This window comes from Lithobates pipiens, unplaced genomic scaffold (genome assembly GCF_037356315.1).
Source record: "Lithobates pipiens isolate NorthernLeopardFrog02 unplaced genomic scaffold, aLitPip1_a1.2 Scaffold_23, whole genome shotgun sequence".
NCBI classification, from domain to species: Eukaryota; Metazoa; Chordata; class Amphibia; order Anura; family Ranidae; genus Lithobates; species Lithobates pipiens.
Genome location: NW_027507785.1, coordinates 168,731,902 through 168,755,906, shown reverse-complemented (window position 1 = coordinate 168,755,906; position 24,005 = coordinate 168,731,902). Strand labels below are relative to the sequence as shown.

At 43.9% G+C, this 24,005-nt stretch overlaps 1 protein-coding gene across 12 annotated transcripts in view; it reads right to left on the bottom strand.

Moving 5' to 3' along the window:
• Window positions 1–1,525: 1,525 nt before the first annotated feature.
• RBFOX2 (RNA binding fox-1 homolog 2) overlaps window positions 1,526–24,005 on the bottom strand; it is a 535,783-nt gene continuing 513,303 nt past the window's right edge. For all 12 annotated transcript variants that reach the window (XM_077452579.1, XM_077452576.1, XM_077452578.1 and 9 more), the window contains one exon: window positions 1,526–5,304. In XM_077452579.1, the coding sequence (XP_077308705.1) occupies window positions 5,260–5,304 (45 nt within the window). In that variant the 3' untranslated portion in view covers window positions 1,526–5,259. The remainder of the gene's footprint in view (window positions 5,305–24,005) is intronic.

Genomic DNA, 24,005 nt, shown 5'->3' with positions numbered 1-24,005 from the left:
CATTCAGTGCCCACCATAGTGCCAGTATCCATCACTGTGCCAGTGCCCAGCATTAACACCTGTTAGTACCTGCCCAATTAGTGCTGGCCATCAGTGCCACCTATTAGTGCCGACTCATCAGTGCCCGTTAGTGGAGAATTTTTTTTATAACAAAGAAAAACTTAAAAAAAATTTTTTTTTTAGTTTAGCAAAAAATACCACTAAAAGAAAGCTCTATTTGTGGGAAGAAAAAGCTAAAAATTTTGTTTGGGTTCAGTGTTGTATGACCGCGCAATAGTCAAAAGTGGGACAGCACTGAAAGCTGAAAATTGTCCTGGGCAGGAATGGGCGAAAGTGCCTGGTATTGAAGTGGTTAGAAATGCTAAGGAAGAAGGTTGGTACTTTTAAAAAGGTACCTAAAAAAAGAACATTTCATAAGGGTATCCCTTCTACTCTCTGTAGCACATTTGCCCTTTACAGAATGGGCAAGGTTAGGAATATTACAAAAACAATGCCTAATGTTTTTTTTATATTTTGTATAAATTTATACAATTTCATAGAAAAGGAGTGGCAGAGGGTACTATGAGCAGAAGATGGTATGAAGGCTAGACATATGAGCAGGAGAGTGGTATGTTAGGGTTAGGCTGGATGTTGAGGATTGGGGTATGACAGCAGGCAGTATGTGCAGAAAGTAGGTCAGCAGTAGGAAAGAAAAATGTATGACAGTGGGCATCATCTAGAAAAGCAAAGTGCCAGAGGGCATGACAGCAGACAGTATGTATAAGAATGTGGAGGGCTTGGTGATTGAGTGTAGGAGAGTGCTGGCAACAACAGGGATCATTATGTGTAAGAGGATTGTGGTTCATTTATTCACAGGCAGCACGTGAAAGGAGCATGGAGTGTATGGGACAATGTGTGTGTGGTTATTACTGAGTGAACAATGTGTGTGATGGGGACGTGTCAGCATTACAGGGCAAACCTCTTAGGCTCGGTTCACACAGGGGCAACCTGACTTACAGGCGTTTGCAAGGTGATTTGAAGGAGACTTCAGCGCAACTTACTATGCGACTTAAAGTTGTCTCCAGGACAGGAGACTTTGGCTGTGGCCAATCACAGAATAATCAGATTTGTGGGAGAGGGTTTCCTGCGTAAACATGGGAAATATCTGGGTAAATTATTTTCTTCTTCCTGTAAAGTCGCTTCAATATAGACGGAGATCCGACTTGGAGGCAACTTCCACTGAAATCTATGGGTACAAGCTACCTAGAAGTTGCCTTTTAGTACAGGAACCTTTTCTGAAGTCGGAGCAACTTCAGTAGTGTGCATTAAGACAGCTCTCATTCACTTCAATGGAATTTCTTATGTCCAGTGACTTGGGGCAACTTGAGGTCTGACAAGTCGGATCCCAATTTGCTGTAGTGTGAACCAGCACTTAGTTGCTGGATTTGACTTTCCTGTTGGCTAAATCCTACAAAAGGTTTCTATTGCTGCAATTTAAAAACTTTAGCTTATACAAATAGACCGTAACCAAACAAGTAAACCTCAATAAAGCTTAAAAAATTATTTAATTTAATGCAATGTTGCACTACATGAAACAGCTATACACTGAAAGGTACATGACAAACATTTGAATAACAGTTTCCCTTTAATCATAATGTGAACCTAAATTTTAGAAGGTAAATATAACATTAAAGCAAAGACAGGATAACAATTTATGTTAAGCAAAGGGTATAAAAGAAAACTGCAAATGACTTTGGCATGGTGGACTGATGTAAGTATATTAAGCAAGTGACTGCATTAGGGAGGAGCTATGTATTTACAGTATGGTACACTAGATTACATTGGAGCTTTAATACAAACATGGAACCAACTGCACTGTACATAAAAAACATGGCTAAAACAAGTTGCATATTATAAACGTACCTATTTAAATAAATGTGTTTTAGGCAAAAAGATAGGTCTTGTGAGAAAATCTGTGCTCATATGGGTGTAGTTAATTGTATCCATGCATTACTGGTAAAAAGGGCCGCAAAAAGTGCTCCATTTTCTTTGTACAGGTATACTGAAATTTGGTTTAGGTATGCCAACGCAAACAGCATGTAATAGTAAAGGTGTACTATGAAAGGAGACGGCATTTTGCTGTCCATCTGTGCTACTACATGGTTCTACTGTAATAAATATACCCCTATATCATTTGTATTAAATAGGTGTGCAAATATTATCCTAACAGATTCAATTCTCCACAAATTCTATTTCCTCTAGAATAATATGCACTGTGTAAACAAAAGAAATTGAAGTAAAAACAACCACTATATCATATTAAATATATTATGCATAGGTCTCCCGTAATTTCGGCTGCTCATAGATGGGCAAATATCTCCCTGAGAACAGCAGGTGAGAGTATATCTGCCGGCAATTAACCAAGTCAGTGGAGTGCATGGACCCGCTATGATAATGACAGCAGTTCACACACGGTTGTTTGAGCCTTCACTCCTCTTCACACACACAAGTGAAGAATGAGCCCTGTTCATGCCAATATTTTCCAAAAAGTTGGAAAATCTGACAAGTGCCTGCAAACACCAGCTATCGCTCCCTAGGCAAGTCATTAGTAGCCCAACTGTAGCAAATGATGCTTGAATTGAAGTATAGCATGTCAAAATTGGGGTGTTAATGTCATCCATAAAAACAAAAACACTCAAAAGGTGAAATTGCTTATTCTAAAACGGACACACCCTTCTTTCCTTTGGGTGCTCCATGACAAACAGAAAAGTTGTACTATCTATACCAAACTTTTGGCTTTATTGAGTGTATGATTCGTGGACAAAATGCATTGTAAATAAAAAGATTTCCAGTAGCAAATGGGACTGTCCTAAGAAAACTGGGATGCATGGATACTAGAATTATGACAGATCTATAATACAGTGTGTGCAATGGAACATTCTGCAGGCATACAGCACACTCCACCGATTATTAATACAATAAAATGCAGTGCACAATGGAAAGACATTGGCTCCACTGCAAAATGGTGTCACAATTACCTCAAAGTAGCAAATTATAATGTACATCACAATTTATAGTATTTATAGGAAGACAATGACAATCCACTATTGTGGAAAGTTTCAAATTTTACCTGACTGATTAATGAATAGCTGCAATATTGTCCAGAGGAACATTAGGATGCCCCTCCCAGAATTATTCCTCTTTTCCCTTTCACAGGGACATAGTTGCTCTATTAATCCCTTAAATTTCAAGGAATTAGAATTTTTTTTTCAGCACTAGAAGTTAGTGGAAGTTATTAAATTACAGCTCCTCAGAATATAATATGTTGCCTTTTCCCTCTGGCTTTGAAGGAGTTTAGCAACTTACACAGTAAATAGCCCAATATGCACACTAAAGTATGATTTTGTATATGCGAGTTAATGACTGACTAAATATACAATACCTTATCACGCAGCTTATTACTTTGCCAGCTGGCGATATGAGGTCAGGTCCTTTCTCTAGGACGGACATAGTGACCAGCACGAAAGGAGGATGACAATATACAAAGTATAGACGGTGATAGTACAGTTCTAGAATTCTAGTTACTGTTTATAATAATCCTAAAACAGAACAATAAGGATACAGAAATAGAACATGCCTCAGATGCAGTCATATTTAGATCAAGTTCCAGCAATGGCAAGCATGCTTAATGTTTTAATCTGCATATATTATTTTGGCTTGGAGACAAAAATAAAAATTATACTAGCTGAAAGTACTGAAACATACAACTGTGATCACCTTTCTTTTGTTCTATTCAGAACCATGCTTTATACTGTACACACGCATATATATATATATATATATATATATATATATATATATATATATATAATGTGTGTTTATAGGACACATTACTTGTATGTAATTGGAACACGTTTTCATGTTGGTATTCGGTTTCTCTTGTCTCTTGTCTCCTAGCGTTAGAAAGAATAAACCCTATTCTCTCTTATAGACTCAACAGCTGGGATAAAAGCATGAAACCCCAAGCATTACAGGATAACATGCCAATTCTATTTGTTTACATTTTTAAAGCTGACCTAGTGCCATGTTAAAGAGGATTAAAAAAGGGTTAAATATATTTATAGTAAATATTAACACAGTTATAGTAGATAACCTAACCTCTGATGAGGTGTTCTGATCCCTTATGCTGTGTCTCCTGTGTACACCCTGTTTCTTGCCTGTGCCATTTTATTATGCCACCAGAGGCCAGCATCATCTTCTTACTAAATCAACTTCTACTAGATGCTTACCCACTGAAAACAGATGGTATCAGCAACTGCTTAGTCTAGCAATAGTAAAGCCAAAAGGTAGGCAGCTCTGCCTGAACACTGTTTTATGCCAATCGTCCGCACTGGCAGAAACGGTAAGATTTATGCCTTAGCACAACTCATGTGAATGGAAGCTAAACTGCTTCAGGACAAGAATTAAAAGGGACACGTAACCATGTATGTTCCCTAGTAGCATGATGGGTACCCATTTTAAGATTTTGCTTGATTTTAATCACAGGTTCGCTTTAATATGTTTACCAAAATGGCCCAAACAGCTTGTTTCAAACATCATTCACTTTGCCAGAGGCTTCTAGATAAAAACGTTTAATTAAAAAATATTAGACTTAACTCTTGCATTTCCTGAATGCCCCCCTACATTTTGAAATATCCCACTTTCAGCGAATGTCCTTCAAAGTATAGAAAATAATGATAAAAAAAAGCTCACAGCACATAATTATGTAAATATTATATGTACATATATGTGTGTATGAATGTATGTAAATATATATATATATATATATATCTATATATATATATATATATATATACACACATATATATATATATATATATATATATATACACACACACACATACATATACACACACACACAGATATATATACACATACACACGTACACACATATATACACACGCATTTTTAACACAGTTAAAAAATAAAAAGTAACAATCTTTGGAACAAAATGAACACAAAAAACTAAATGCAGAAATAAAAAATACAGATTTCAAAAGTAAGCTGAGGTATAAAAAATGTCTTTTGTGTTTGTTTTCAATATTTTTCAGTTGATTTCATCCATCTTACGCTGCCAGAAAATTCCAAGAGGAGATTTTCACTGTAAGTATTGCAAAAGCCGGGCCTCGTGAACTTTGATAGTTGAGAGAAAGGGAAACAGCAAATGGGGAGACGGGCAGTTTTGTCCAGATTTTATAGGAAATAATTGTTTACGTCACTTCAGTACGGAGCAAATCGGCTGTAACCGCCTCTGTATAAGCTCGCCTAGAAAAGGAAAAAAAAAAAAAAAAAAAAAAGTAGTGTTCAGTTTCACTTCTCAATGGAAGAACATCATCTTACACATGAATCTGAGTGACAGTAGCTTCTCTTGCATGCATATCAGTAGGAATGCCAGCCTAAAAAAAGAAAGCAGCCCCATTTACTGAAACTACAGCCGAGGAGATGACAGTAATGAAAATGACTTAAGAGCTTTCAGTCAAATAGCCAGGACTTTACAGATGTTCTACATAAGCACAGACCTACATATATATTTTAGGTTAACAGATGTGGTAACACATTAAACATGCCATTTAAACCAGCACAAACAAAATTTAAATATACATAACTGTTAAGTGCATTGCATTTGCACCTAAATAATGAAATCAAATGCTCATACACAACACAAATTATGCAAACACTGTAGACACAAACATGGATTTTCTGGCAAGTACACATACATTCACACACAACCAAGTTGAGATTTAAAAAAGATTAATATGTTTATTTTCCCTTAATTTATCTGCTGTACATTGTAAGGGAGAACTGTGCACAAATAGACTAAGGTGCCTTACTCAGCTTGTACCCTTAAAGTAGTTACAAACCCTTACAGATCACTTTTTACTCAAGGTAAGCACTGAAGCAATGGCACGTGTATTGACTCCAGCCAATCACAGCACTGGAGCCTGCGATACCCAGAAGTAACTCCCGGAGCGATGCCGCTGGTCGGATCGGTGTACGGGGACTTCGATCTAAGGTGAGTATTTCATAATAAGCTAGTATGCTATGCATACCAGCTCATTATGCCTTGGTCTTGCAGTTTTTTTTTTGTGGGTTTACAACCACTTTAAAGCCCAGTTCCGGGCAAGAGATCAGCAATTTAAAAATTGGACCCCCCCCCCCAAGCTGCTTATTCTGCTCATGTTTAGGGGATGATCCATCTTCTCTAAAGCCACACTTCTCGATATCCTCTGCACCAGTCTTGGTGTTGCTTCTCTCAGACAAGGTGGGGGCAGAGGGTATTTTAATTGATCTCTGATCCAGTTATGCGTTAAAGGTGTGTGTAAAAGATGCCTCCTCACATCCCCATTAACATTCTTCCTCAAAGCATCCCGATAGCCTTCCTTTTTTTGAAGCTTAAGAATAGCACATCCCAAAATGCTGCTTGGGCTTCATTAGGTCATGAAGTGGTATGGTGTTTAAAGTAAACCTGGCTTGCCTGTTCAAAAATGACAGGTACGTGCAGACACTTGTGCTTGCCTTCACATTAAACAGCATAATTTTGACATATTAATTATGTCACATAAAGACATGAGTCGATGGTCATGGAGTGCCAAGCCTCATGCTTACTGGAGCCAGAAATGTTACCAAAATAGCTTCAGCCGAAACCAATCAACTGGCCTGCATATTGTTAGCAAAATGTGTATTACACCCCCCGTTGATCAACCATACACATGCAAGCACTCCTACTCTTCCCACAATTTTCAGGCAGTGAAAATGCACCTGCATATCTGATCTTCTAATATTTGTAATGCGTCAAACAAACTTTGCAAACAGAAGAATTTAACCAAAAACTTCAAGATGAATGTTTGCTGTGCTCTATTGATCTGCACTTTAAGCCAAGTGCTGACAAACTGGATTTCTCCTAAGAGTGCAGTTTTGTAGTGAAACCACCATTTTGTAATGTGGCAGGGCGTCTGAATTTTTCCTTTCAGATGGTGCAGCATTTGCCAATTGAGGAGAGGTATGAAAGCTTTATGAAAGTCATTGTTGTGTCATGTTTTCATCTAACCTTTCTCAGGTTTGCTCTCTGACAATACTAATTGTGTGTGTATGCTTTTATTGTGGCCAGCCAAATCAGCTGTGTTATTAATTGGAACTGCATTAGTACAATATTTGCTTAATATTTTTGCTATGGCACTATGTTCAAACTTTCATAAAACAAAGCCAGCCAAAACTTTAGAATGTGAAAGGGTTGGATCCTGTATTATTACCATCTGTGTCCCTATGGGGAAGATGATGAGGCCGGTAGTGATGGGAAATCCTTTAAAAGGGACAAAACCAAAAAATTTTGAAGCAACACTAAATTCATTCTCAACTCAAAAGTACCATCTATTGCACTCAGCCCACCCCAAATTCTGTTTGCTGCTGCAATAGAAATCCTGTATAATCCCACAGTATGTAGGAATGTTGCCATTCAACTAATGTGCACTGCTAATGTCACATAAATGGAAGTGAAAAAAGAAAAAGGAGAGGTTTGAGAGCTCCTGGGGAGGTAGGAAAAAAAACAGTTTGAAAACAATTCAATAAAAAATGGACAACAGAGCCATAAGGAAGTGGATGTCAATGGATTATTTTTAGAGAAAGGATATGGTTTAGTGTTGCTTTAGGCAGAGCAAAAAAAAGTTAGCAAGTACCACAATCTTTTTATTGTGGTTTGCTCCTTCTGGTCCGAGTGACAAATAGGGTTGCACCGATACTCGTATCTGTACCAATACCAAGTACTCATACAAATGTTCCGATGCTTGACTTGATACCTGGGACAGTCAGGGACGACCGGTGCGGTGGTGAGGGAGTTACAATCACCGATCTCCTGGTGTGGCTTTCAATAAAGCATCTGACAGCAACTTCTCCCCCCCCCCCACCCGCACATGGAGATCGGTTCTTGTAGCTCCCCCCCACCGAACGTCCCTGACTGTCCCCTGTATCCTCCTCCAGTCCTCCCCTTGCGCTTTTCCCTGAGCTCCTTTAAGTGCCCCCCTCCGTGCGCTCCCTCGTTTCTCCCCTGTGCACTCCTCCAGTCCCCCGCTCCTCCAGTCGCCCTCTGTACTCTTTCCCGGATTGGTTAGGATGGAGTACGGAGGAAGGAGCCGGTATATATGTAATTTACCAGCTCCTTCCTTCTCCAAATGGACAGAGTCACTGACTGTCCATTGTAAACTGTGTTTACGATGCGTCAGTTTATGAATGGAGAGGAGCCTCTGTCTCCTGTCCATCTCCAGTGCAGCTGAGGCTGCAGAGAAAGGGACTGGGTAATCTGTCCTCATTCCCTTTCCCTGTCTCAAAGGGGAGATTTCAGGGGTTTAAAAAACCCCAAAACAGGGATGAGATATTATATATATACACCCACAGTATATACTGACAGTCCATGCCTCATCAGTGCCACCCATCAGTGTTGCATATCACTGCCACTGTCACATGACATTAAAAAAGTAATGGTTGCAGCAAGTACTTGGAAAAAAAAAAGCATCGGTACTTGGGCTTAAAAAAGTGGTATTGGTGCAAACCTAGTGACAACCAAACCAAGCCATATACAGTAGGGGTGCCATAGGCACCAAGAGAGGGGAAAAAATAACCTATATGGAACTTGTAAAGCACTGCAATGTTCTAATGAAATTACAATCATTTTTAATAGTAAGGCCCCTTTCACACCGGCTGTCCAAATCAGGTCTGCCTGTAAGTTTTTTCAGACAGACCAGATCAAACCCTGCATTGTCCTCTATGGTGCGGCAGATGTCAGCGGACACATGTCACACAATCTGGCGGATTGGACGAAAACAGACAGGAGGCCTGTTTCCATCTGATTGCCCCATAAAGGAGAGTGGGACTGTTCGTGTGGCTCAGTGGAGAGAGATCCTCCACTCAGCAAGCAGATTCTGCATATCGGAGGAGCCAGTGTGAAAGGGGCCCAAACAAAAAAAATCCTATACCTGCACATGACAGTGAATCAACATTAACACCTCTAATGTGAGTCTAACAGATGTCAAGGTAATAATTCATTCTAGCTATAACTCATTAATCCCTTGACATAACTATAGTTTACTAGTTATACTATACATGTAAACATTATTATGCATGCAAAAGGAAAGCCTATTTTGATCATGTGGGGCAACCTTTCTCCACCTTTTCACAGAGGAACCCTTGAAATAGCTCTCCTGTCTCGGGGGGAACCCCTACTAAAAATTTGAAATCTACAACTCATGATACATTAGTGTGATGTCAGTGAGAAGAATGCTCCTTACACTTGGTCATTGGGAAGAATTACCTCCTTACAGATAGCTAAAAAGATCAATGGTGTGAGTGGGCACTTATCTGAGAGACAGAAATTGCTCAATGCTGAAGGAACACCTAGCAACCTCTGGAGGAACCCTGGTTGAGAATCACTGATGTGGGGGGTTTAATGAAGCTCGGTATACATGAACAGTTTTTTCTCATTCAGGCTGAGGGTTAAATTTTTTTTACAAATAAATATGACAAATGCCTGCATCAACAACACGTTTCTGCAGGGATCGCTACCACTGTTCTATTGTATTCTGACTGCGGGGACTCTCGCCAGAATACACAGATCAGCACTTACAGCCATTGGCCATGAGCACTTACCAAATGTTGGTTTTCCAATATGACCGCTCGACAGAAGCTGGTCTTTAGACTGGCTTCTGCTTAACAGACATCACGTGTACCGGAGCTAAAGCAATTGCATGTCTATGTATTGTAAAGCAGTGACTCCAGAATTTCCACTAGCTGTTCATCGTAATCCATGAAACATATCAAGGTGCTTTGGGTCCAGTACAGCTCGATACCTTTGTGATGTCATAATTCATGTACATGTGATAATGCCTTAACCACTTCCAGCCCAAGGACATCATATGACGTCTGACTTTCAGTGTGGATATGTGAATGATGCCTGCAGCTACAGGCATTCAGATATATTTTAGAGTCGGTGATTCCGTGCACTGTAAGAGCGATCATAGCGGCAATTCTGCCGCTTGACCGTTCTTACAGGCGCCGCCCTCCGATGCTTCTCTGGGTACTCCCGTACCATCAGGGACCCAGAAAAAGAATCTGCTGCTGCCAGATGAAAAGCAGAGATTTCCGGTGACCAGATTGGCACCAGTCATCTCTATAAATGTTAGAGACCCGGGTGCGAAGTTATGATGTCAAATCCGGGCCGCGGCTTTAAACAAAGCACAATCTTGGCTGGAAAGCATGCGATCGTTCATTTTTTTGATCTAATGCTTTCCAGTCAGGAGGAGAGAAGTGGGGTTTTATAGACCCCATAACTCTCCATAAAAGGGCCAGTCACGCACCATTCCTATTACAAGGGATCTTTACATTTCTTGTAATAGGAATAAAAAAGTGATCAAAATAAATTTAAAGAGAAAGTGTATAAAGTAAAATAAACTAATTATTTTTTTTTAAAGCACTCCCTGTGTGCTTGCGCACAGAAGCAGGTGCACACTCAAGTCCCTCCCACATATTTAAACACCGTTTAAACCACACGTGAGGGATCAACAATTCCAGCACTAGACCTCCTCTAACTCTAAACTGGTAACCTGTAAAAAAAAAAAAAAAATGTATAGTGTCGCCTATGGAGATTTTTAAAGCGGAGGTCCACCCTAAAGTGGACCTTCCGCTCATTGGAATCCTCCCCCCCTCCGGCGCCACAATTGGCACCTTTCAGGGGGAAGGGGGGTGCAGGTACCTGTACAGTACAGGTATCTGCACCCACTTCCGGCGTAGATTCTGCAGAAGGTACACCCCTTTCCGAAAAATCTACGCCCCTTTCCGAAAGTCCCCCGCTGCCTGCTGGGGGAAACACGGATCCCAGAGACAGCGGGGACCATCCTTATTGCGCGGCGTGACTCGCGCATGCGCAGTAGGGAACCGGGAAATGAAGCCGAAAGGCTCCACTTCCTGATTCCCATACCCAAGATGGCGGCGGCAGCACCCGAGAGACGATTGAGAGTTCGGCTTCGGGTGCCGACATCGCGGGCGTGCTGGGCGGGTGTCACTATTTTAAAAGTCAGCAGCTGCAGTATTTGTAGCTGCTGGCTTTTAAAAAAAAAAAAAAACGGACTCCCGCTTTAAGTACCAAAGTTTGCCGCCATTCCACGAGTGTGTGCAATTTTAAAGTGTGACATGTTGGGTATCTACTCAGTGTAGCATCTTTCACATTATACAAAAAAAATTGGTCTAACTTTACTGTTTTTTTAATGAAATTTTTCCTCCAAAAAAATGCGTTAAAAAAATTGCTGCGCAAATATCGTGCGACAAAAAATTGCAAAGACTAATTTTATTCCCTAGGGTGAGTAAAAAAAAAAAAAAAACAACATGTTTGGAGGTTTTGAGTAATTTTTTAGCAACACGATTTGCCAAAATTAATAAGATGAACATTAAGTTCTATAGTGTATTAATATTATTGTAATACACTATACAACTTGATGTTCATTTTACCAATTTTGTCAAATCATTGAAACATATACATCTATGTTTACAGCTGATATTTATCAATTTAAACACTGAGACAATTAGGACCATTCACCTTCACCTATGCCATGTCTGCCGCCTGCCATCCCCCCTGGGGGTACCCGTGTCAGTCTTTTACCCCTCAGCTCCCATGCCATACTCTGGCTGTTGCCATCTATTTGGGGGTTCAGCGATGGAAACTCTGGTTTCGTTCATTGATAAGTATTGGGGCGTTTTGCTCTGGCCAATTCTGCCATTGTTCTTTCATTTACCACTGACGCACCTTTTTGTCTATTTAGATACATCTCATCCGCACTCACCCCTGATGAGCGAGCAATGATCTCGCAAAATGTGCGTCGGGTTTTCCGATGCGTGCATTTGTATATAACTGCATTGTAAAATGTTTGTATCAACTTTATTCTCTTCATTATGTGCAGATCCATTGGCTGAGCTAATATGCTATATCATCCATGTAAGTAAATTTTAATAAACATTTATACTGTTATTACTCTTGTTACTCAGTGGCTAACTGTAACCACTGTTTTTACTTTTTTGTATATGAATGTAATCTACTCCCTAAGGGGTGAACCTCTGGGGGAATCTAGGATGGAAAAGGACCTGGGGGTCCTAGTAGATGATAGGCTCAGCAATGACATGCAATGCTAAGCTGCTGCAAGCAAAGCAAACAGAATATTGGCATGCATTAAAAAGGGGATTAACTCCAGAGATAAAATGATAATTTCTCCCACTCTACAAGACTCTGGACCAGCTGAAACCTGGAGTATGCCACCGAGTTATGGGCACCAGTCCTCAGGATGGATGTGGTGGGACAGGAGAGAGTCCAGAGAAAGGCAACAAAGCTAATAAAGGGACTGGAGGACCTTAGTTATGAGGAAAGGTTACCAGCACTGAACAAATTCTCTCTAGGGAAGAGACGCTTGAGAGGGGATATGATTTTAAATGTACAAATAACGTGCTGGTGACCCCACAATAAGGATAAAACTTTTCCGCAAAAGGAAATCTAAAAGACGCGGCCATTCACTAAAATTAGAAGAGAATTTGTTTACCTTAAACTGCGTAGAGTTTTCTTTACTGTAAGAGCGGTAAGGATGTGGAATTCTCATCCACAGGCAGTGGTTTCAGCGGGAAGCATCAATAATTTCAAAAAACTATTAGATAGGCACCTGAACGACCACAACATACAGGGATATACAATGTAATACTGACATAAAAGCACACACAGGTTGGACTTGTGTCTTTTTTCAACCTCACCAACTATGCAACAGTAAGCAACTTGCAACAGTCCGCTGGGCCCGCAATTTAGGTTTTCATGTTGATTCACTGATGTATACGTAGAATGTTTTTTTTTTTTTTTGTATTAACCATCTATAGCAAAATGATGGCCAGGCAGGACTTTCATCGATCTGGGTGGATGACATATGACATCCTCCTGGAACAAGCACAGCCGCTGACTGATCAGTGTACTGGCCTACTGGTGGTACCATGTGATCGCTGTGCCCAATCACAGCGGATCACATGACCACTGTGAACAATGGATGGCTTCTTTTCATGCCATCCATTGTGTGCAATTGTGTTGCTAACTGGGTGGTCACAAGGATCACATGGTACAGACAGGACCAATCACAGTCCATCTGTATCAAGTGATTAGCTGCGGCCAATCACAGAAAAACACACTGAATTAATCCTGTAAAAATAGTTGCCTATACCAGTAAGATTCATCAGTATAAACAATCTGTAAAAAATGGTAACACTATTGCTCTGGTCACAGTGTGTTAAAATGTTTTATTTTTCCCATACTGTCCTCAGTGTTCCAGATTACTGGTACACCCGTATTATTATAACGCTGTACTGCACTGGTGGCCGCATGTTAAAAAAAAAAATACTTCCTTTTCCAAAAAATTGGGACAGAAAAATTACAACTTCAAAAACTCACCATGCCCCTTACTAAATACATTGGACTGTACTTTCTGAAAAGGGGTAATTTGGGAAATATTTGTACTGCTCTGGCTTTTTCAGGTCTCAAGCAATGAATACATCAGGATAGATATATATCTATATCACACATCCCTCGATCGATCTATATGAGAATTGATCAAGTCCGAGTCCATAAAATATGGTATAATACATTATAAACACACACATTATATATATATATATATATATATATATATGTCAGAGTCCATGAACTATAGTGTGGGGGAGTATATATATATATATATATACATACATACATACACACACACACACCATCTTTCATGGGCTCTGACTTATCTTGATCTACACATACACACACACACACAGTAGTATCTCACAAAAGTGAGTACACCCCAAAATATTTTATTCTATCTTTTCATGTGACAACACTGAAGAAATTAGTTTGCTACAATCTAAAGTAGTGAGTGTACAGCTTGTATAACAGTGTACATTTGCTGTCCCCTCAAAATAACTCAACACACAGCCATTAACCACTTGCCATCCGCAGTCAAATATACATCGGCAGAATGGCACGGCTGGGCAAAGTAACGTACCTGTACGTTACTTTGAATTTCCCGCCGTGCACACCTACCGCGCACTCCGTGACCTCAGGACACGCCGACTCGATTGCCGCGGGGACACCTGCGATCGTGTCACGGAGCTGAACGGGGAGATGCCGATGTAAACATCCTAATGACAGGACACTGATCGTCTGCTCCCCGTCATCGGAAGCAGCGATCAGTGTCATGTCTCACACAGCCCATCCCCCAGAAAGTTAGAAACACTCCCCTAGGACACACTTAACCCCTCCCCGCCCCATAGTGGTTAACCCCTTCACTGCCTGTGACATTTTTACAGTAATCAATTCAATGTCATTTTATAGCATTGATGGCTGTATTAATGCCAATGGTGGCAAAAATGTGTCAAAATTGCCCCATGTGTCCACCATGTCGCAGTCACGATAAAAAATCGCTGATCGTCGGCATTACTAGTAAAAAAAAGAAAAAAAAATTATAAAAATCCCGAAAAACTATCCCCTATTTTGTAGACGCTATAACTTTTGCGCAAACCAAACGCTTATTGCGATTTTTTTAACCAAAAATATGTAGAATACGTATCTGCCTAAACTGAGCAAAAATGTTTTATATATTTTTGGGAGATATTTACTATAGCAAAAAGTAAAAAATATGCGGTTTTTTCAAAATTGACGCTTTTGTTTATAGCGTAAAATATAAAAACCGCAGAGGTGATCAAATACCCCCTAAAAGAAAGCTCTATTTGTGGGGAGAAAAGGACGTCAATTTTGTTCGGGAGCCACGTTGCACGACCGCGCAATTGCCAGTTTAAGCAATGCAGTGCCGAATCGCAAAAAGGGCTCTGGTCAGGAAGGGGGTAAATCCTTCTGGGGCTGAAGTGGTTAATGTCTAAACTGCTGGCAACAAAAGTGAGTACATCCTTAAGTGAAAATGTCCAAATTGAGCCCAAAAGTGTCAATATTTTGTGTGGCTACCACACAAATACCACACCATAGCTTCACAGGTTGCCATGGGAGTCCGCTTCCACTTCTCCATGACATCACCAAGCCTGAGGATGTTAGAGACCTTGAGCTCTTCCACCTTCCATTTGAGAATGCCCCACAGATGCTCAATAGGGTTTAGGTCTGGAGACATTCTTGGCCAGTCCATCACCTTTACCCTCACCTTTTTTAGCATGGCAGTGGTAGTCTTAAGAGGTGTGTTTGGGGTGTTTATGTTGGAATACTTCCTAGCAGCCCAGTCTCGGAAGGGAGGGGGATCATGCTCTGCTTCAGTATGTCATGAATGTTGGCATTCATGGTTCCCTCAATGAGCTGTAGCACCCCAGTGCCAGTGTCTTGTCAAATAGCGTCCTCCATCAGATAGTGTCCCCTGCGTACTGCGCATGCGCAGTACACAGGAACACAGATTTCGAAATTTACCGAGGATGAACGGTGCCTGCGCCGTGAGTCCAGGTTCTATCCCCACTATCCAAGTGGACATAGAGTTAGAATAAAAAAGAGCCGAGCGCAGCGAGGCCGAGCCCGAAGTGTGGCGAGCGAAGCTCGCCCGCGAGGGGCCCTCTAAAATTCACAACCCTATGTCCGCTTGGATGGTGGGGCTACCGCCTCCACTCACGGCGCAGGCGCCGTTCAGCTTCGGAGATTTTCCGAAGCTTCGTCTGCTCCATACTGCGCATGCGCAGTACGGAGTGGACACTATGTGATGCCCGGACTCTATACGCCAGAACACCGGAAGCACTCATGCAGCCCCAGACCATGACACTCCCACCCCCATGCTTGAGTGTAGGCAATACACACTTGTCTTTGTACTCCTCACCTGGTTGCCGCCACACATGCTTGACACCATCTGAACCAAATAAGTTTATCTTGGTCCCATCAAACCACAATACATGGTTCCAGTAATCCATGTCCTTAGTCTGCTTGTCTTCAGCAAATGGTAGGTTTTCTTTTGCATCATCTTTAGAAGAGGCTTGCTTCTGGGACGACAGTCGTGCAGACCAATTAGATGCAGTGTGCGGTGTATGGTCTGAACACTGACAAGCTGACCCCACCCCTCTTCAACCTCTGCAGCAATGCTGGCCGCACTGATACGTCTATTTCCCAAAAACAACCTCTGGATATGAAGCTGAGCCCGTGCATGCAACTTCTTTGGTCGATCATGGCGGGGCCTGTTCTGAGTGGAACCTGTCCTGTTAAACCGATGCATGTTCTTGGCCACCATGCTGCAGCTCAGTTTCAGGGTCTTGGCAATCTTCTTATAGACTAGGCTATCTTTATGTAGAGCAATAATTGTTTTTTTTTTCTGATCCTCAGAGTTCTTTGCCATGAGGTGCCATGTTGAACCTCCAGTGACCAGTATGAAAGAGCGAGAACACCAAATTTAACACACCTGCTCCCTTGTAACACTAATGAGTCACATGACACTGGGGAGGGAAAATAGCTAATTAGGCCCAATTTGGACATTTTCACTTAGGGGTGTGTTACGTTATTTTGAGGGGACAGAAAATTTACATTGTTATACAAGCTGTACACTCCCTACTTAACACTGAAGAAATTACACTTTGCTACAGTGTAGTCACATAAAAAGATAATATTTACACAAATGTGAGGAGTGCACTTACTTTTGTGAGATAATGTACACACCCCTCGATCTATCTATATGGAAATTGATCAAGTCCGAGTCCATAAAATATGGTGCGTGTATACACATACATCATAGTTCATTGGACACAGACTTGATCAATTTCCATATAGATAGAGCGAGAACCCCCACAGCTGCGATCCTGCGTAAAAGCCACAACAGAAGCTGGAGAGGAGAAAAGGCATAGGGAAACATCACTGGCTGCATGGGCCACCAGAGCAACCCATGACCTTACCAGAAACCTTGGTACTATCCAGTTGAACCAGGACACCAAGAGAACTACCCCATGAGTGTCCCAGCAGGAACAAAACTGAAGAAACACGTGAAGGGTCCATGCGTGGTCCAACCCTCACCAACTGAGGTATCCGCTGGTCAGCATTCCACTCCTGTAATGCATACACCAAGTGCCAGGCGAATGTTCGGCCCACCGGGGAATACTGGCAACGGCAAGGGCCGCCACAGCCTAATTGACCCGGCCTGGCAAAGGGCATAAGCCATCATGGTTGCCTTGTTCGACTAGAACCATACCGGGAGCCCCCGAATTCGATCCGTCCATGAACCAAACTTAGGCTGATCGCTCAAAGTTCCAGGATATTACCTGGTAATCCAGATTTCACCAGCGTACAATGACCCCGAGCAGAGCTCAGTCCCAGGACATCCTACCCGGACCGACTGGCATTGGTGGTCACCCTGTTTAATACAAGGTGAAAAAGGATTTATCCTGCTGAAGAACCAGAGAGCGAGCCACCAAACCAGGGAACCCTGGTTTTCTAACTAAGCCGAATCCGATTGTCCCAAGACCTCGGCATATGTCTCATGCCAGGATCTCCCCGAAGGGAGCTTGTATGGAACTGCGCAAATGGAAGTTTAAAAAAAAAAAAAGGTAGAAACTATGAGACCCAACACCCACCTGCAGGTCCCGCAGAGGGCCTACCTGATGGACAGAAAAATCGGACTTACTTACTGGTAACGTCTTTTCCGGGAGTCTTTCAGGACAGCAACCTATGAGAGACCTCGGCTTCTCCCTTCTTAGGAAACACCGCCCAGCCTAGATTTAAAAGGCATGCTTCCCCGCCAGCTCCTCAGTTCTTCAAGAGCAACTCCGGCCAGCTGGGGAGACCAGAACACATCATTCACCTTAAATTACTTTTTTGATGGTTCCCGAATCAGAAACCCAAAAGAAAAAACCAACAAGGGTGGGTACAAGGTGCTGTCCTGAAAGACTCCCGGGAAAAGAAGTTACTAGTAAGCTACTCCAATTTTCCCATATCGTCTTTCAGGACAGCAACCTATGAGAGGATAAGCGAGCACTTACCCTTAGGGTGGGACTACGGCTTACAGGACTCTGTGTCCAAAGAGCCTGATCCCTTTGCGGACAACAAGATCAGCCTCTAGTGTCAGGTAAAAGGTAGGAGAGCTGAATCATGTTGCCGCTGCACAGATCTGGCGTGGGAGTAGCATCAGCTTCTCTGAGATCTCCCTACATATAGGCTTGTCCGATTGTTAGCTAATGTCATCTTGCCCAGGTACTGCTAGAGATTTTAACCCTTACTTTTTTGGAAGGAAACCCCTTATTGACACATGAGCTAAAGTTCAAAGGAAGATCCCATGAGGGCCTACAATGAGTAAAGTTTGATCCTACTTCGAAACTGCAGACCTAACACTGGTCCAGCTGCCGAAATGACTCCAGATCTCAGGTAATTGGAGCAAAAAATACAATATTAAAAGGAATCCCTCTTAGTAGCTAGACCAACCGGTTCCCAGAGCCTTCAGGACAGAGAACCGTGGTCCTTTAAGCTAGTGTGATACAATGAGAAAGACCGAAGTGTTCAATTCCCACCAGTAAGACTGTGGGTGGGCGAGATGGCATAGCACCTGGGGAAAATGCCAGCTCTGAGCAACGGCATCTACCCAGGAGCGCCAACCCATTACTGGTTTAGACCCAAAGAGGAGGTTTTATGGGAAGAAACCAGAGACCCCGGGGTTAACTAGAGACCCCAGGGTTAACTAGAGACCCCAGGGTTAACTAGAGACCCCAGGGTTAACTAGAGACCCCAGGGTTAACTAGAGACCCCAGGGTTAACTAGAGACCCCAGGGTTAACCGCCCTATAGACTGTTCCTATGCCTGCAATGCAAGAGGACTCCACTGAGTTTAGTCATAACTTCCATCAACAGATGAGAACTGGTGCCCCTTATCACAGGAAGAGCTCTGTTCCTGTCTGTTATGCGATTCAGGAATCGCCTCCAGACCAGGACAAAGAACAGGTCCCCTGTGGGAGGGATATTGCAGTCTTGGACATGCTGTCCATTACCCATCACTTGGGGGGTTGCCTGTCCTCTTACTGACCATGCATTAATGTGTCAGACAATATTCCGAGATGCGCGACACCCCTTTCAGTAAAGTTCTCTCTCTTGAGCATGGAATCCAGCAATATCCCTCCGTCTTCTCAGGACTAGGCCGTTAAGTCTGGATCTGCAGAAAATAACTGTCTGGAGGGAGCAGAGTGTACTGAACCAAAGCCTTTCCGAGAAGCTGAACCCTAGACTTCCCCGGTTTCCAACGGACCTAATGAACAGGAACGCACCTTTTTCACTGCTCTATCCCTGATCGTGGAGCAGGAGTGTTTTTTTTTTTTTTCTTATCCTCCTGCAACCACCTCCTCCAGAGAAATGTTGTAATTCACCATCCAGGTCTTCTCCCACTTCTTAGAAACTTGTGCATCTTACTAGGGTCTGGTCACCTGAAGGCCTTTAACCCTCCGTGATGCCATACAGGGGGCCACCCCCTGATATTGGAAACCAGAGATCCCCTGTTTAGTTTCCTATATGAGGTGCATATGGGTGATGTGGCCATCAGGCACCATTTGGCCATCCACACTGTAACAAAACACTAGTGAAACATGCAGGGTGCTAGCTTGGTTGGGATTCAAACTCAAGACCTCAGGATTTAAGGCACAGTTTAGGTGCCACAGCTTCAATGCCAGCTCTTTTTCCTCACTGTTTGGGAGTCGGCCAGCAGAACCTGAAGACCCCTGCCTGAAAATTTTAGACAAGCTGGTTTGCTGGTCCTACACAGGCAAAAAGTTTTCACTGCAGTGTCTATAAAGCAGACTCTAAAAGGCACTGGTCATGAGTGGAATCTCCCCAGCCAATGTGTCAGGCACATCAAATGCCAGCCTGAGTTTGGGGCATGTAGGATACCCCACAACTAGATGCAAGCACTAGGATGTTAAAGGGATTTAAACTAACCACCCCAGTGTTGCCAAGCAGATGTGTCAGCCGCCCAGGCCTTCGCCCCTGGCTGGACATGCCCGAGTCACCAGGAGACCGCTCAGCCCCATCAAATCAGTGACCCAGAGCTGAAATGTTGTTAACCGCTGAGTTACTTCATAAAGTGATTTTTCAAAGGTCAGTAGGAGCTGACATGAGGACAAGATCCTAGGTCTACAGGCAGACTCCCATGGCTGCACTGATTGTGAGCCATGATTTGCCTTTCAACGGCCCACCTTGTGTCTTCCCACACAGTACGATTTTCAGCCATACCCACTTCATACACCTCGTGCAGGAGGGAGGAAAAAATAAAAAATAAAAAAAATAAAAGGATTTGCCTTCACCGAGTCCCTACTGGTTACAAGGGGGAAAACACTCAAAGGATGTGCATGGAAAGTACAAACACTTCAGGCTTACCTGTGAGGTGCTGGTGTCTGCTTCCACTGCCTGTGCAGGTGTCGCAGAAGAGTCCACCCCACCCCCTTTGGTTGTCTGCAGCCGCTGCTGGGTCTTCCTCTTTGAAACTGAGACCAGCAGGGATGCCACGCAGAAGTTCTCACCTCTAGGCCACAGAGCTGCCACATGTCCAGCAGAAGGTGCAGGTGCTGTGCAATACCTAGGATACGAAAGGCTTTTGAACTCAGGTCCCAGAAAACAATCAGAGCCCTTAGCCTCTGACTACCATCTATGCTTCCTGATTGCACTGTATGGAGAGACACTAACCGGCATCTCCGGCGCACACTGATGACATCATATGCCCCGGAAGTGACCCGGGGTTTATGTGAGTGGATTGCATCCTGTGGGCCAGTTTGGAGCGCAATAGCTCCGCCCCCTCGCACACTGCAGCTTCCTTCTTACCCCTAGACATACCAGCCATGCTGTCGGAAGGGAAAATACGCCGCCACATTGCCTATGCGATCGCACTAATGGGGCCGACTTGTACGCAACAAAAAATGGAAACCTCCGGTCCCCCTTTCTCCCCAGAGGGGGTGACCAGAAGAAAAGTGTACGGTACCCTACTACCACTTGTGAGGTACAGACTGGGGCTGTGGGATTTACCACCTGCCCCATGTTTCTGTTGGGCAGTCCAAAACCCTGGGACCTTTCCCCCTCCACCAGCCAGACCCGTAGGGAACACCCGAACACTCCCAGGAGAGCACATAGAACCAACAGCCCCTGGGTCCACTGTGTCTCCTCCCCTCCGACCAAGAGGGAACCCCACCTGTAGAGCTACAGGCGATATATAGGTAAGAGACGCAAAACCCCTGGTCCTCCTTACCTTAAGATGCCTGATGTCGGCAAAGCCAGAAGCCACCAGGATGGCCCCTGCCTGAGACATGCTCCCGCCGTATAAGGATGGTCTGCCTCTGGGCCCTCCAACCACCTGTGTGATCTTTCTGGGTCCCCATCAGCCAAAGCCTGGCCCACCTTGAGCATCCGCAGCTGAAACCGCGGATCAAGGAGAGGTGCACACCCCCTGCCGAAATTTACGTCACCCGCCCCCGCTGTGAGCTCCATCGCGGCTCGCACCAGAGTGCAAGGTGGGGGACAGCGCCACCTTTTAAGTCTTCACTGAGAAACTGAAGGCGGGCCCCCGAAGCATCCCACGACACAACTTTCAGAGAGCTGGGGTGGCAATAGAAATAGTGTGGCTGTCAAGTAACCCCTCTCCGAGGCATAACACCACAAGTCCCCAGAGACCTCTGTCTCCTTCCTGGACACATAGGCTTCAGCCTCCCTGTCTTTAGCCACGGTTCCTTGCAGTGTCTCCTTGCCGGAGGAAACACCGAAACTGAGGAGCTGGCGGGGAAGCATGCCTTTTAAATCTAGGCTGGGCGGTGTTTCCTGAGGAGCCGAGGTCTCTCATAGGTTGCTGTCCTGAAAGACGATATGAGAAAATAAAAAAACACAGCATGCAACTTCTGTAGTTTGTCCAAAAGAAAACATGCTGGCCAGAGCTGAAGCTCGGGCTTAGATAATCCGACGTTCTGGAAGGGCCCAAGCAGACTTCAGATAGTATAGATGCCTACTGGAATCAGTCGAGGTCTGTATAGAAACTACATTGCCTCTCGGAGTAGCCAAGGAGTGGCAGAAGATCATCCAGGCAGCCAGGACTGCAAACCCCCACAGATGCAACCACGCCCGATCCGGGGCCAACACCTCACGAATACCTGAGGAGTGGTGGCCAGACTATGCGCTGATCATGCGCCACAACCACAGCAAAATGGAGGAAGTGCTGGAGTCAGGCATATAACGCAATGCGTAAAGCATTCGTGATGTCGATAGAAACCAGAAGGTCCCCATGATAAATGGGTGCTACCACCATGCTAACGGGGACTCCATCCTGACCTTCTGTACCCACACAAGGCAGGCCAGGCCTTAAACTGTTCCCGACACAGTAACCGTGACAACCACACTCTGCAGCAACGGAGCGTGCACATCCCCCCCATAGAGAACAGCAAGCGGTCCGGCAGTAGACACCCATTGCAAGTATTGGCATCCAGGATAGCCCCCAAAATAACTGTCCAAGCACCACTGAGGCCTTAGAAGCTCAGCAACCAGGAGAACTACAGCCAAGAGGCATAGCTGACATACTGCAGGTCTAGACCATAGGTCAGGCAATGCAGCAAAGGCAGGGGAATTCCCAAATGAGTACCTCAAAGCAAGTGTTTTTTTTTAGAAACACAAATGCACTCTAGACCCTCCCAGTCTTCAAGGACAATATTGTCAAGAGAGAAAAAGGGAAAGCTTACGCCACGCAAGAAGGCTTATGGGGGCATTGGCTCTCCTCCGCAGCCACCGCTGCATCCCCCATCCTGAAAGGTTCCTAAACAGATGTAATAGGTGCGGTAACCAGTGCTTTTTTGCTCCCTGCAACAGTCATCCTCACTCCCTGAGGATATCCGAAGGAACCGACCACCCCAGGGAGTACCTGCTCCCACACCACTCCGCAGAAAGAGAGGAGGGGACCCCTTACCTCTCCACTGAAAAGCATGGTTAACACTCCCAGACAGATCCTCCTCACCACCGAAGTGGGAGGGGGGCTGTCGGCCATGAGGAACGCTGGGAGACAGGCCGAGACCCAGTCATATGCGACCTCGCAAGAGGTTTAACTCACAGGGCCAGCCCCTGTCCAGTGGGGCTATGTCGCGACCGCCCTAGCGTGCTCGCTGGCCAGACTGGGGTGACCACTGGATCAAGAATCCAGCCCGGCAGTTGATTGTAGATCTCACTGGAAAAAATCCAGGAAAAAGAATATAACAAAAAAATTCCCAGGACTATAGATTTCAGCAGGAAACTAGGTCCTTACTTCTGACTAGGTAGAAAAAAAACTGAATACCTAGAACAGGGAGGGGGTTATATACTGACGGAGGTCAGCCCATGGGCGTAGCCAGGGACACACCAGACAGGTTATGGATAAAGTTGTGGAGAAGTTTAAAAACAGGGTTAGGTTATAATAAAAAATCATCCCAAGATTTGAACATCTCAGGGAGCACTGTTCAATCCATCATCTGAAAATGGAAAGTGTGTGGCACAACTGCAAACCTTCCAAGACATCCATCCACCTAAACTGACAGGCCGGGAAAGGAGAGCATCAGAGAAGCAGCATAGAGGCCTATGGTAACGTTCAGTTGAGAGAATCTGTCCACAGGACAACTGTTCGTAGTGCACTCCACAAATCTGGCCTTTATGGATGAGTGGCAAGACATAAGCAATTGTTGAAATAAAGTCAAAAGAAGTCTAGTTTGCAGTTTGCCATGTGGGGGACCACAGCAAACGTGGAAAAATGTGCTCTGGTTAGAGAAGACCAAAATTGAACTTTTTGACCTAAAAGCGAAAAAGCTATGTGTGGCAGAAAACACTGCACATCACCCTGAACGCACCATCCCCATCGTGAAACATGGTGGAGGGGAGCATGTTGTGGGGATGCTTTGTTCAGCAGGGACAGGGAAGCTGGTCAGAGTTGATGGAAGGAGCCAAATACAGGGCAATCTTATAAGAAAACCTTATAAGACTGG